The 14,720-nt window shown below is 46.7% G+C and overlaps 1 protein-coding gene across 1 annotated transcript in view; it reads right to left on the bottom strand.

Moving 5' to 3' along the window:
* The window catches only part of RASGRP2 (RAS guanyl releasing protein 2), a 132,269-nt gene that overhangs the window by 69,903 nt on the left and 47,646 nt on the right, over positions 1-14,720 (bottom strand). Inside the window, exon 5 of the mRNA XM_075281797.1 lies at positions 14,579-14,710. Within this exon, the coding sequence (XP_075137898.1) occupies positions 14,579-14,710 (132 nt within the window). The remainder of the gene's footprint in view (positions 1-14,578; positions 14,711-14,720) is intronic.

The raw sequence follows: 14,720 nt of genomic DNA, 5'->3' as shown, positions 1-14,720 counted from the left end.
GTGGATGAGATTTAGTCGTCCGCAGAGGTTAACCCGCTGTGACTATATCCTGTGTGGACATACCCTAACAGTGACATTGCGTTAATTCTCTTTTTTGTAAAACCGCTTACAGTAAATGTGTTCAATTTTGCAATAGTTTAACAAATACTTTCGACAGAAAAACACCTAAGGTATATATAAGATGTAAAGAAAGAAACCTGAAACTAACTGCATTGGACTAGACGACATAATCACAGTATGTAAAATATTCACATATACAAGTAATTGTGAATACATAACATATAAATACAATAGTAGATTTACCCGTATGGATACATGACAGTATGGCTAGCAGTCTCTTCTGTCAAGAAAGAAATTCCTTTCCACTCAGTGATCTCCCTGCCTTGAATCAAAGATCCATGTGTTTCAGAAGAAAATCAATTACACCGTATCAGAAAGATTATTTTTAGTTGTTTTTTGTATCTTTATGCTTTATGGTGGTAAAAGAGATTTATTGATAGGGGACATTAAATATTTCCAAACCAGGAGTGGAAACAATCACATTAAAATAGGCAGTGTCTCATAATGATGTCATTCCTATGTGAAAAATATGGACATCCTGAGGATTTCGGGTTTTATTAGAGTATATCAAATTTGGTTTTATTGTTATTAAGTTTCATTTACTTGCCAGTGTACCAGTATAGCCCTGAGGCGGAAGGGGTAAGAATGCAAAGGCATTGCCACACAATCATATTTATCAATAGGTTAAGGACATCCTGAGAATCTCATATTGTCTTAGTGTTTAGCAATTAATTTTATTATTAGGTTTAATATACAACTCCCTGACAACGGGAGGAGGAGGGGCTGTTCAAATTGAATGAAATTTTCTATCTGAATGCAATGATGATATATGTAAGTGACTGCTATATTAGAACAAAAGGATAATTTTATTGGGGAAAACTACAATTCAGAAGAGTCTCTAGTACCATGTTGGGCTGCCTGCTCGATTGACAATAAATCTACAGACAGGACAGGCCAAGAAATTGTTGCAATTATCTAGAACTCCTTGCTATGTCTTGCGTCTTGCTGAGCGTCACCTTGCTGTAAAATGCCAGTTGGAAGTCACAGGATGTCCTGCACCTAATGCTGAGATGTGTCCCTCATACCCATAGGGGTGATTGACTATATCTCAAATCACACCAGCAGTTGGGGCAGTGTGCCGCACCACAGCAGTGGCGGGGTGATGTGATCACCAAGTTGCCTCCCTTACTCGAACCACTATTAAAGAAGATGATGGTGGCTAGCTGTAAATGGCAGGACACATAATGTGTGCTGTGACACCAAATTTCCTTCTGTTAAGCACTTGGAAATGGTCCAGTCAAAGACTGGAGTGTGCATGGAAGGGACCACCCGTGTTTGATGTTGGACAAGAAAACATTGGGAGAGCTCATTTGCATACTGAAGAAAACCAGGAGTTGTACCGAACGTGGCACGGAGAAGACATCTAAAGGTAGGTAAAGAATAGCCTCTCTTAAGGCTATTCCTACGTGTTAGGAAGAAAAAAAAATGGGATTCCAATGATTGGATCCCTTTAATGCGGATAGGGGAAAAGAATGGCCTGAAAGCAGGTGTGAACCTGGCCTAAGTCAAAATGTCCAGCCTGCTGTCCAATAATACACCTCTTCTCAAAGAGTGTTACCTGGGCAAAATATCTTCGAGTGCAGAGAAATGTCTAATACTCACCAATCTGTCTTTCCCAAGAAGTACACTGCCCAAAAGAAGCCTCAGAGTTTTTTTTAATATATATATATTTTTTTTTTTATAGAGCAACTCTTTTGGCAAGAGCCAGTGTCTAATCAGACCAAACTTGTAATCATGTACATTTCTGCTGAATACAAGTATTCCTTAGCGACACGGCATTAAAAATGTATAAAGAGAAAGCTAAATTGTGTAAAAGACAAAAAGGCAGCAAAGATTGAGGCCGAGAGAATAATTGCCAAGGAAAGTAAAAACAATCCTAAATTTTTTTCAACTACATAAATATTGAGAAACTAAAAATTGACAAGAAATAATGTGACTGTAATGCTGCAGGAGGATGAGGAAAAGGTAGATCTAATGAAGGGGCTTCTTCACTGCATTTACACAGGAAAACCCAATGACCAAAGACATGATTGGGAGCAATGTAAATGTCACCCATTAAATGTCACCCATTTAACCCATTAGTATGTGCACCACGGCCACCTTCAAATACTAGAATAGACAAATGACCAGCTACAGATGATATACAACCCCAAATTCTAAGGGAAATATTCACCATGATAGACAGACCCTTAACATTTACGGATTCAATAATGACTGCGTCTCTTCCTCAGGATTGGGGCATCATATGATGGACCAATATTCATAAAGGAGACTATGGCAAAATATGTCTAAGTGGGTTAATAAATGTATTATGGATAGAGATGAGCGAACAGTGTTCTATCGAACTCATGTTCGATCGGATATTAGGCTGTTCGGCATGTTCGAATCGAATCGAACACCGCGTGGTAAAGTGCGCCATTACTCGATTCCCCTCCCACCTTCCCTGGCGCCTTTTTTGCTCCAATAACAGCGCAGGGTAGGTGGGACAGGAACTACGACACCGGTGACGTTGAGAAAAGTAGGCAAAACCCATTGGCTGCCGAAAACATGTGACCTCTAATTTAAAAGAACAGCGCCGCCCAGGTTCGCGTCATTCTGAGCTTGCAATTCACCGAGGACGGAGGTTTCCGTCCAGCTAGCTAGGGCTTAGATTCTGGGTAGGCAGGGACAGGCTAGGATAGGAAGGAGAAGACAACCAACAGCTCTTGTAAGAGCTAAATTCCAGGGAGAAGCTTGTCAGTGTAAAGTGGCACTGACGGGCTCAATCGCCGCAACCCAGCTTTCCCAGGATCCTGAATGGAATACACTGTCAGTGTATTCCCGTATACCCGATATATACCCCGATACCCGTTCCAACGGTGTGCCCCCCCACCTTCACCCCAGAAATACCCTGCAAGTCCCCTAGCAATAGAATTGGGGCTATATACACCCACAATTTTTACTACTGGTATACAGTGCCATTGTCTGACTGGGAATTCAAAGAATATATTGGGAATACAAATACCCTCATTTCTTGCTACTGCCATATAGTGCCAGTGTCTGACTGGTAATTCAAAGAATATATTGGGGTTACGTGCACCCACAATTTTTACTACTGGTATACAGTGCCATTGTCTGACTGGGAATTCAAAGAATATATTGGGAATACAAATACCCTCATTTCTTGCTACTGCCATATAGTGCCAGTGTCTGACTGGGAATTCAAAGAATATATTGGGGTTACGTGCACCCACAATTTTTACTACTGGTATACAGTGCCATTGTCTGACTGGGAATTCAAAGAATATATTGGGAATACAAATACCCTCATTTCTTGCTACTGCCATATAGTGCCAGTGTCTGACTGGGAATTCAAAGAATATATTGGGGTTACGTGCACCCACAATTTTTACTACTGGTATACAGTGCCATTGTCTGACTGGGAATTCAAAGAATATATTGGGAATACAAATACCCTCATTTCTTGCTACTGCCATATAGTGCCAGTGTCTGACTGGGAATTCAAAGAATATATTGGGAATACAAATACCCTCATTTCTTGCTACTGCCATATAGTGCCAGTTTCTGACTGGTAATTCAAAGAATATATTGGGGTTACGTGCACCCACAATTTTTACTACTGGTATACAGTGCCATTGTCTGACTGGGAATTCAAAGAATATATTGGGGTTATAAATACCCTCATTTCTTGCTACTGCCATATAGTGCCAGTTTCTGACTGGTAATTCAAAGAATATATTGGGGTTACGTGCACCCACAATTTTTACTACTGGTATACAGTGCCATTGTCTGACTGGGAATTCAAAGAATATATTGGGGTTATAAATACCCTCATTTCTTGCTACTGCCATATAGTGCCAGTTTCTGACTGGTAATTCAAAGAATATATTGTGGTTACGTGCACCCACAATTTTTACTACTGGTATACAGTGCCATTGTCTGACTGGGAATTCAAAGAATATATTGGGAATACAAATAGCCTCATTTCTTGCTACTGCCATATAGTGCCAGTGTCTGACTGGGAATTCAAAGAATATATTGGGGTTACGTGCACCCACAATTTTTACTACTGGTATACAGTGCCATTGTCTGACTGGGAATTCAAAGAATATATTGGGAATACAAATACCCTCATTTCTTGCTACTGCCATATAGTGCCAGTGTCTGACTGGGAATTCAAAGAATATATTGGGGTTACGTGCACCCACAATTTTTACTACTGGTATACAGTGCCATTGTCTGACTGGGAATTCAAAGAATATATTGGGAATACAAATACCCTCATTTCTTGCTACTGCCATATAGTGCCAGTGTCTGACTGGGAATTCAAAGAATATATTGGGGTTACGTGCACCCACAATTTTTACTACTGGTATACAGTGCCATTGTCTGACTGGGAATTCAAAGAATATATTGGGAATACAAATACCCTCATTTCTTGCTACTGCCATATAGTGCCAGTGTCTGACTGGGAATTCAAAGAATATATTGGGGTTACGTGCACCCACAATTTTTACTACTGGTATACAGTGCCATTGTCTGACTGGGAATTCAAAGAATATATTGGGAATACAAATACCCTCATTTCTTGCTACTGCCATATAGTGCCAGTGTCTGACTGGGAATTCAAAGAATATATTGGGGTTACGTGCACCCACAATTTTTACTACTGGTATACAGTGCCATTGTCTGACTGGGAATTCAAAGAATATATTGGGAATACAAATACCCTCATTTCTTGCTACTGCCATATAGTGCCAGTGTCTGACTGGGAATTCAAAGAATATATTGGGGTTACGTGCACCCACAATTTTTACTACTGGTATACAGTGCCATTGTCTGACTGGGAATTCAAAGAATATATTGGGAATACAAATACCCTCATTTCTTGCTACTGCCATATAGTGCCAGTGTCTGACTGGGAATTCAAAGAATATATTGGGAATACAAATACCCTCATTTCTTGCTACTGCCATATAGTGCCAGTTTCTGACTGGTAATTCAAAGAATATATTGGGGTTACGTGCACCCACAATTTTTACTACTGGTATACAGTGCCATTGTCTGACTGGGAATTCAAAGAATATATTGGGGTTATAAATACCCTCATTTCTTGCTACTGCCATATAGTGCCAGTTTCTGACTGGTAATTCAAAGAATATATTGTGGTTACGTGCACCCACAATTTTTACTACTGGTATACAGTGCCATTGTCTGACTGGGAATTCAAAGAATATATTGGGAATACAAATACCCTCATTTCTTGCTACTGCCATATAGTGCCAGTGTCTGACTGGGAATTCAAAGAATATATTGGGAATACAAATACCCTAATTTCTTGCTACTGCCATATAGTGCCAGTTTCTGACTGGTAATTCAAAGAATATATTGGGGTTACGTGCACCCACAATTTTTACTACTGGTATACAGTGCCATTGTCTGACTGGGAATTCAAAGAATATATTGGGAATACAAATACCCTCATTTCTTGCTACTGCCATATAGTGCCAGTGTCTGACTGGTAATTCAAAGAATATATTGGGGTTACGTGCACCCACAATTTTTACTACTGGTATACAGTGCCATTGTCTGACTGGGAATTCAAAGAATATATTGGGAATACAAATACCCTCATTTCTTGCTACTGCCATATAGTGCCAGTGTCTGACTGGGAATTCAAAGAATATATTGGGGTTACGTGCACCCACAATTTTTACTACTGGTATACAGTGCCATTGTCTGACTGGGAATTCAAAGAATATATTGGGAATACAAATACCCTCATTTCTTGCTACTGCCATATAGTGCCAGTGTCTGACTGGGAATTCAAAGAATATATTGGGGTTACGTGCACCCACAATTTTTACTACTGGTATACAGTGCCAATTTCTAACTAGGAATTCAAAATGCGCAAGGCTCCCGGAAAGGGACGTGGACGAGGCCGTGGGCGAGGTCGGGGGAATGGTTCTGGGGAGCAAGGTAGCAGTGAAGCCACAGGGCGTCCCGTGCCTACTCCTGTGGGGCAGCAAGCATTGCGCCACTCCACAGTGCCAGGGTTGCTTGCCACATTAACTAAACTGCAGGGTACAAACCTTAGTAGGCCCGAGAACCAGGAACAGGTCTTGCAATGGCTGTCAGAGAACGCTTACAGCACATTGTCCAGCAGCCAGTCAGACTCTGCCTCCTCTCCTCCTATTACCCAACAGTCTTGTCTTCCTTCCTCCCAAAATTCCGAAGCTTTACAGAACAATAACCCAAACTGTCCCTGCTCCCCAGAGCTGTTCTCCGCTCCTTTCATTGTCCCTCAACCTGCCTCTCCACGTCACGATTCCACGAACCTAACAGAGGAGCATCTGTGTCCAGATGCTCAAACACTAGAGTCTCCTCCATCTCCGTTCGATTTGGTGGTGGATGACCAGCAACCCACCCTCATCGACGATGATGTGACGCAGTTGCCGTCAGGGCATCCAGTTGACCGGCGCATTGTGCGGGAGGAGGAAATGAGACAGGAGTTGGAAGAGGAAGTGGTGGATGATGAGGACACTGACCCGACCTGGACAGGGGGGATGTCAAGCGGGGAAAGTAGTGTGGATGTTGAGGCAGGTGCAGCACCAAAAAGGGTAGCTAGAGGCAGAGGTAGAGGTCAGCAGCTTAGGCGAAGCCAGGCCACACCCGGAATCTCCCAAGATGTTCCAGTTCGTACCCAGCCCCGAAAAACTCCCACCTCGAGGGCACGTTTCTCGAAGGTGTGGAGTTTTTTCAAGGAATGCGCCGAGGACAGATATAGTGTTGTCTGAGAAGAGCAACCTGTCCACCACTTCAATGCGCCGTCATTTGGAATCCAAGCACTGGAATCAGTGGCAGGCAGCAACGGCAGGACAAAGGCCGCCTGCCGTTCACGCCACTGCCACTGCCTCTGCCACTGCCTCTGCCTCTGCCACTGCTGACTGTGCTGGCGATGCACTCCAGAGGACGAGCCAGGACACCACTTCATCTGCCTCCGCCACTTTGTTGACTTCTACCTCATCCTCCCCTGGTCCTGTCTTATCTCCTTCTCCTGCACCATCAAAGGCACCATCAGGCGTTTCTTTACAACAACCCACCATCTCTCAGACATTGGAGCGGCGGCAGAAATACACTGCTAACCACCCACACGCGCAAGCCTTGAACGCCAACATCGCTAAACTGCTGGCCCAGGAGATGTTGGCGTTCCGGCTTGTTGAAACTCCCGCCTTCCTGGACCTGATGGCAACTGCGGCACCTCGCTATGCCGTCCCTAGCCGTCACTACTTCTCCCGGTGTGCCGTCCCCGCCTTGCACCAGCACGTGTCACTCAACATCAGGCGGGCCCTTAGTTCCGCGCTTTGCACAAAGGTCCACTTGACCACCGACGCGTGGACAAGTGCATGCGGACAGGGACGCTACATTTCACTGACGGCACACTGGGTGAATGTAGTTGAGGCTGGGACTGCTTCCCAAACTGGCCCGGTGTACCTCGTCTCCCCGCCTAACATTCCTGGCAGGGACACGAGAAGAACACCCCCCTCCTCCTCCTCCTCTACCGCCTCCTCCTCCGCCACCGCCTCCTCCTCCGCCACCGCCTCCTCCTCCGCTGTTAGATTGACCCCAGCTACGAGTTGGAAACGTTGCAGCACTGGCGTTGGTAGACGTCAGCAGGCTGTGCTGAAGCTGATCAGCTTGGGGGACAGACAGCACACTGCCTCCGAGGTGAGGGATGCCCTCCTCGATGAGACGGCAATATGGTTTGAGCCGCTGCACCTGGGCCCAGGCATGGTCGTTTGTGATAACGGCCGGAACCTGGTAGCAGCTCTGGAGCTTGCCGGACTCCAACATGTTCCATGCCTGGCCCACGTCTTCAACCTAGTGGTGCAACGTTTCCTAAAGAGCTACCCCAATGTTCCAGAGCTACTGGTGAAAGTGCGGCGCATGTGCGCCCACTTTCGCAAGTCGACAGTAGCCGCTGCTAGCTTAAAATCTCTCCAGCAACGCCTGCATGTACCACAACACCGGCTTTTGTGCGACGTCCCCACACGCTGGAACTCAACGTTTCAGATGTTGAATAGAGTGGTTGAGCAGCAGAGACCTTTGATGGAATACCAGCTACAAAACCCTAGGGTGCCACAAAGTCAGCTGCCTCAGTTTCACGTCCATGAGTGGCCATGGATGAGAGACCTTTGTGACATCCTACGGGTCTTTGAGGAGTCCACAAGGAGGGTGAGCTCTGAGGATGCGATGGTGAGCCTTACAATCCCGCTCTTGTGTGTTCTGAGAGAATCCCTGATTGACATCAGGGATAACTCAGATCACACAGAGGAGTTAGGGATAGCATCCGATCCGTCACAGCTGGAGAGTAGGTCCACACATCTGTCCGCTTCACTGCGTTTAATGGAGGAGGAGGAGGAGGAGGAGGAGGAGGAAGAAGAGTTGTCCGATGATGTGATGGTGATACAGGAGGCTTCCGGGCAACTTCGAATCGTCCCATTGTTGCAGCGCGGATGGGTAGACATGGAGGATGAGGAGGAAATGGAGATTGAACTTTCCGGTGGGGCCAGAGGAGTCATGCCAACTAACACTGTGGCAGACATGGCTGAGTTCATGTTGGGGTGCTTTACAACCGACAAGCGTATTGTCAAAATCATGGAGGACAACCAGTACTGGATCTTTGCTATCCTTGACCCCCGGTATAAAAACAACATCTCGACTTTTATTCCGGTAGAGGGGAGGGCCAATCGCATCAATGCTTGCCACAGGCAATTGGTGCAGAATATGATGGAGATGTTTCCAGCATGTGACGTTGGCGGCAGGGAGGGCAGTTCCTCCAGTAGGCAACCAAGTTCTCACCGGTCCACACAAACGAGGGGCACACTGTCTAAGGTCTGGGACACCTTGATGGCACCCCCTCGCCAAAGTGCCGCCACGGAGGGTCCTAGTGTCACCAGGCGTGAGAAGTATAGGCGCATGTTGCGGGAATACCTTTCCGACCACAGCCCTGTCCTCTCCGACCCCTCTGCGCCCTACACGTATTGGGTGTCGAAGTTGGACCTGTGGCTTGAACTTGCCCTATATGCCTTGGAGGTGCTGTCCTGTCCTGCCGCCAGCGTCCTATCTGAGAGGGTGTTCAGTGCAGCCGGTGGCATCATCACTGACAAGCGCACCCGTCTGTCAGCTGAGAGTGCCGACCGGCTCACTTTGATAAAAATGAACCACCACTGGATAGAGCCTTCATTTTTGTGCCCACCTGTGTAAAGCACCCCAACATGAAACTCCATGTCTGTACTCAACCTCTCCAATTCCTCCGCATCCTCATACTCATCCACCATAAGCGTTGCACAATTCTGCTAATACTAGGCTCCCTCCAACATGATTTCCCCCAACTCTGCTGGTTAGAGGCTCCCTCCACCCTGATTTCCACCAACTCTGCTGGTTAGAGGCTCCCTCCACCCTGCTTTCCCACAACTCTGCTGGTTAGAGGCTCCCTCCACCATGAATTTGCCCAAACTGGGCTGTTTAGAGGCTCCCTCCACCATGAATTGGTCCAAACTGGGGTTTTTAGAGGCTCCCTCCACCATGAATTGGTCCAAACTTGGCTGTTTAGAGGCTCCCTCCACCATGAATTGGTCCAAACTGGGGTGGTTAGAGGCTCCCTCCACCATTAATTGGTCCAAACTGGGCTGGTTAGAGGCTCCCTCCACCATTAATTGGTCCAAACTGGGCTGGTTAGAGGCTCCCTCCACCATGAATTGGTCCAAACTGGGGTTTTTAGAGGCTCCCTCCACCATGAATTGGTCCAAACTTGGCTGTTTAGAGGCTCCCTCCACCATTAATTGGTCCAAACTGGGCTGGTTAGAGGCTCCCTCCACCATGAATTGGTCCAAACTGGGTTTTTTAGAGGCTCCCTCCACCATGAATTTGCCCAAACTGGGCTGTTTAGAGGCTCCCTCCACCATGAATTGGTCCAAACTGGGCTGGTTAGAGGCTCCCTCCACCATGAATTTCCCAAAACTTGGCTGTTTAGAGGCTCCCTCCACCATTAATTGGTCCAAACTGGGCTGGTTAGAGGCTCCCTCCACCATGAATTTGCCCAAACTGGGCTGTTTAGAGGCTCCCTCCACCATGAATTTGCCCAAACTGGGCTGTTTAGAGGCTCCCTCCACCATGAATTGGTCCAAACTGGGTTTTTTAGAGGCTCCCTCCACCATGAATTGGTCCAAACTGGGCTGTTTAGAGGCTCCCTCCACCATGAATTTGCCCAAACTGGGCTGTTTAGCGGCTCCCTCCACCATTAATTGGTCCAAACTGGGCTGGTTAGAGGCTCCCTCCACCATGAATTTGCCCAAACTGGGCTGGTTAGAGGCTCCCTCCACCATGAATTGGTCCAAACTGGGGTTTTTAGAGGCTCCCTCCACCATGAATTAGTCCAAACTTGGCTGTTTAGAGGCTCCCTCCACCATGAATTGGTCCAAACTGGGCTGGTTAGAGGCTCCCTCCACCATTAATTGGTCCAAACTGGGCTGGTTAGAGGCTCCCTCCACCATTAATTGGTCCAAACTGGGCTGGTTAGAGGCTCCCTCCACCATGAATTGGTCCAAACTGGGCTGTTTAGAGGCTCCCTCCACCATGAATTTGCCCAAACTGGGCTGGTTAGAGGCTCCCTCCACCATGAATTGGTCCAAACTGGGCTGTTTAGAGGCTCCCTCCACCATGAATTTGCCCAAACTGGGCTGTTTAGCGGCTCCCTCCACCATTAATTGGTCCAAACTGGGCTGGTTAGAGGCTCCCTCCACCATGAATTTGCCCAAACTGGGCTGGTTAGAGGCTCCCTCCACCATGAATTGGTCCAAACTGGGGGTTTTAGAGGCTCCCTCCACCATGAATTGGTCCAAACTTGGCTGTTTAGAGGCTCCCTCCACCATGAATTGGTCCAAACTGGGGTGGTTAGAGGCTCCCTCCACCATTAATTGGTCCAAACTGGGCTGGTTAGAGGCTCCCTCCACCATTAATTGGTCCAAACTGGGCTGGTTAGAGGCTCCCTCCACCATTAATTGGTCCAAACTGGGCTGGTTAGAGGCTCCCTCCACCATTAATTGGTCCAAACTGGGCTGGTTAGAGGCTCCCTCCACCATGAGTTTGCCCAAACTGGGCTGTTTAGAGGCTCCCTCCACCATGAATTTGCCCAAACTGGGCTGGTTAGAGGCTCCCTCCACCATGAATTGGTCCAAACTGGGGTTTTTAGAGGCTCCCTCCACCATGAATTGGTCCAAACTTGGCTGTTTAGAGGCTCCCTCCACCATGAATTGGTCCAAACTGGGGTGGTTAGAGGCTCCCTCCACCATTAATTGGTCCAAACTGGGCTGGTTAGAGGCTCCCTCCACCATTAATTGGTCCAAACTGGGCTGGTTAGAGGCTCCCTCCACCATGAATTTGCCCAAACTGGGCTGGTTAGAGGCTCCCTCCACCATGAATTGGTCCAAACTGGGGTTTTTAGAGGCTCCCTCCACCATGAATTGGTCCAAACTTGGCTGTTTAGAGGCTCCCTCCACCATTAATTGGTCCAAACTGGGCTGGTTAGAGGCTCCCTCCACCATGAATTGGTCCAAACTGGGTTTTTTAGAGGCTCCCTCCACCATGAATTTGCCCAAACTGGGCTGTTTAGAGGCTCCCTCCACCATGAATTGGTCCAAACTGGGCTGGTTAGAGGCTCCCTCCACCATGAATTTCCCAAAACTTGGCTGTTTAGAGGCTCCCTCCACCATTAATTGGTCCAAACTGGGCTGGTTAGAGGCTCCCTCCACCATGAATTTGCCCAAACTGGGCTGTTTAGAGGCTCCCTCCACCATGAATTTGCCCAAACTGGGCTGTTTAGAGGCTCCCTCCACCATGAATTGGTCCAAACTGGGTTTTTTAGAGGCTCCCTCCACCATGAATTGGTCCAAACTGGGCTGTTTAGAGGCTCCCTCCACCATGAATTTGCCCAAACTGGGCTGTTTAGCGGCTCCCTCCACCATTAATTGGTCCAAACTGGGCTGGTTAGAGGCTCCCTCCACCATGAATTTGCCCAAACTGGGCTGGTTAGAGGCTCCCTCCACCATGAATTGGTCCAAACTGGGGTTTTTAGAGGCTCCCTCCACCATGAATTGGTCCAAACTTGGCTGTTTAGAGGCTCCCTCCACCATGAATTGGTCCAAACTGGGGTGGTTAGAGGCTCCCTCCACCATTAATTGGTCCAAACTGGGCTGGTTAGAGGCTCCCTCCACCATTAATTGGTCCAAACTGGGCTGGTTAGAGGCTCCCTCCACCATTAATTGGTCCAAACTGGGCTGGTTAGAGGCTCCCTCCACCATTAATTGGTCCAAACTGGGCTGGTTAGAGGCTCCCTCCACCATGAATTGGTCCAAACTGGGCTGTTTAGAGGCTCCCTCCACCATGAATTTGCCCAAACTGGGCTGGTTAGAGGCTCCCTCCACCATGAATTGGTCCAAACTGGGGTTTTTAGAGGCTCCCTCCACCATGAATTGGTCCAAACTTGGCTGTTTAGAGGCTCCCTCCACCATGAATTGGTCCAAACTGGGGTGGTTAGAGGCTCCCTCCACCATTAATTGGTCCAAACTGGGCTGGTTAGAGGCTCCCTCCACCATTAATTGGTCCAAACTGGGCTGGTTAGAGGCTCCCTCCACCATGAATTTGCCCAAACTGGGCTGGTTAGAGGCTCCCTCCACCATGAATTGGTCCAAACTGGGTTTTTTAGAGGCTCCCTCCACCATGAATTTGCCCAAACTGGGCTGGTTAGAGGCTCCCTCCACCATGAATTGGTCCAAACTGGGGTTTTTAGAGGCTCCCTCCACCATGAATTTGCCCAAACTGGGGTGTTTAGAGGCTCCCTCCACCATGAATTTGCCCAAACTCTGCTGGTTAGAGGCTCAATCCACCCTGATTTTCAAAACAAATGTTGGTGCCAACCTCAACTTACTACAAGGGCCAAATTCACTGCTGGTGACAAGCTCTCCTCACTGCAAGTGCCAAATACACATGTTTCAAGGTGTTTTCCTACTGTCAGAGAGGTGGTATTGAGTGTGTAAAGTGTGTAGTTGTTAGGCTGTGATGTTGGGGTAATAGAGGGTCTTTGGTGTGTTAGATGCCCCCAGACATGCTTCCCCTGCTGTCCCAGTGTCATTCCAGAGGTGTTGGCATCATTTCCTGGGGTGTCATAGTGGACTTGGTGACCCTCCAGACACGGATTTGGGTTTCCCCCTTAACGAGTATCTGTTCCCCATAGACTATAATGGGGTTCGAAACCCGTTCGAACACACGAACATTGAGCGGCTGTTCGAATCGAATTTCGAACCTCGAACATTTTAGTGTTCGCTCATCTCTAATTATGGATAAAAAGCAGATGGTGGCGATTCATGGTACATACTCTTACTGGGTCTCAGTCACCGCTGGGGTACCACAGGGGTAAGTACTGGGTCTTCTAAAGTATTCTTATAAATTGTCTGGTAGAGGGTTTACATACAGAATCTCAATATCTGCAAATGATACAAAGCTCAGCAGTCAACACAGAAAGTGTGACATTACAGAAGGATTTGGGGAAGCTGGAAGCTTGATAAAAGAAAAGACAAATTAGTTTTAATGTGGATAAAAGCGCCAGGGCCACGATAAGTTCTAAAATTATGTATTAAATAATAAAACACTGGGTAAAATGACTGCCAATAAAGACTTGGGAGATTTTGGTTTACAATAACTGTAATTTTATCAACCAGTGTCAGGCGGCTGCTGCCAAGGTGATAAACTCATGGGATGCATCAGGAGAGGAAGAATGTGCACAACAAGGACGTAGCTTTGCCTCTATACATGTCACTGGTCAGACCACATATGGAATAATGTGCACAATTTTAGGCACCTCTGTGTAACAAAGACAAAGGTTTTTTGTCTTCCTCTTCCAGGTCAACTATGTAACTATGCTTGTGACATAACGGCATCCTGAGATTTGCAACAATCCCACATCTGTGTGGATATTTTTTTCTCAATGTGTATAGATAGATAGATAGATAGATAGATAGATAGATAGATAGATAGATAGACAGAGTATATAGATATATATTTAATAATAACGTTATGTGGAAAAAATGATGACTGCTGTGCCAGCAAATTATTCTGCAGAACCCGTATTTTTAGCTCCAGTGAGCCCACTTCCATTCACTTTTAAGAATACTCTTAAATGACATGAGCTCATTTTCTTAATCTGGATCCCAGTCATTTTCACAACAGGCAGTAAGAATGACCTTTCCACTTTAAACAGAAACAACTTGGCACTCAGTCTGCTGAAGGGTTTTTAGAAATGAGGTCTGAAGCACTTGTATATATTGTAGCAACCAGTACAACTGTGATTTTTACACGTTCATGCCACGAATTTCCAGAACTCATAACAACCATTACATACACACTCTCAATGTCTATGAGACTGCTCTCCCTGCGGTTTCCTTTGTTTTCCAGTGCCCTCTTAAGATCTCGAATCTGCTCTCCCAGTTCTGGATTTAAGTCAAACTCAGCTGGGTATTCCTCTATCCAGAACCTGCAGATAC

The sequence above is a fragment of the Leptodactylus fuscus genome, chromosome 7 (genome assembly GCF_031893055.1).
Source record: "Leptodactylus fuscus isolate aLepFus1 chromosome 7, aLepFus1.hap2, whole genome shotgun sequence".
Taxonomy (NCBI): Eukaryota; Metazoa; Chordata; class Amphibia; order Anura; family Leptodactylidae; genus Leptodactylus; species Leptodactylus fuscus.
This window is presented reverse-complemented; position numbering and strand designations above follow the sequence as displayed.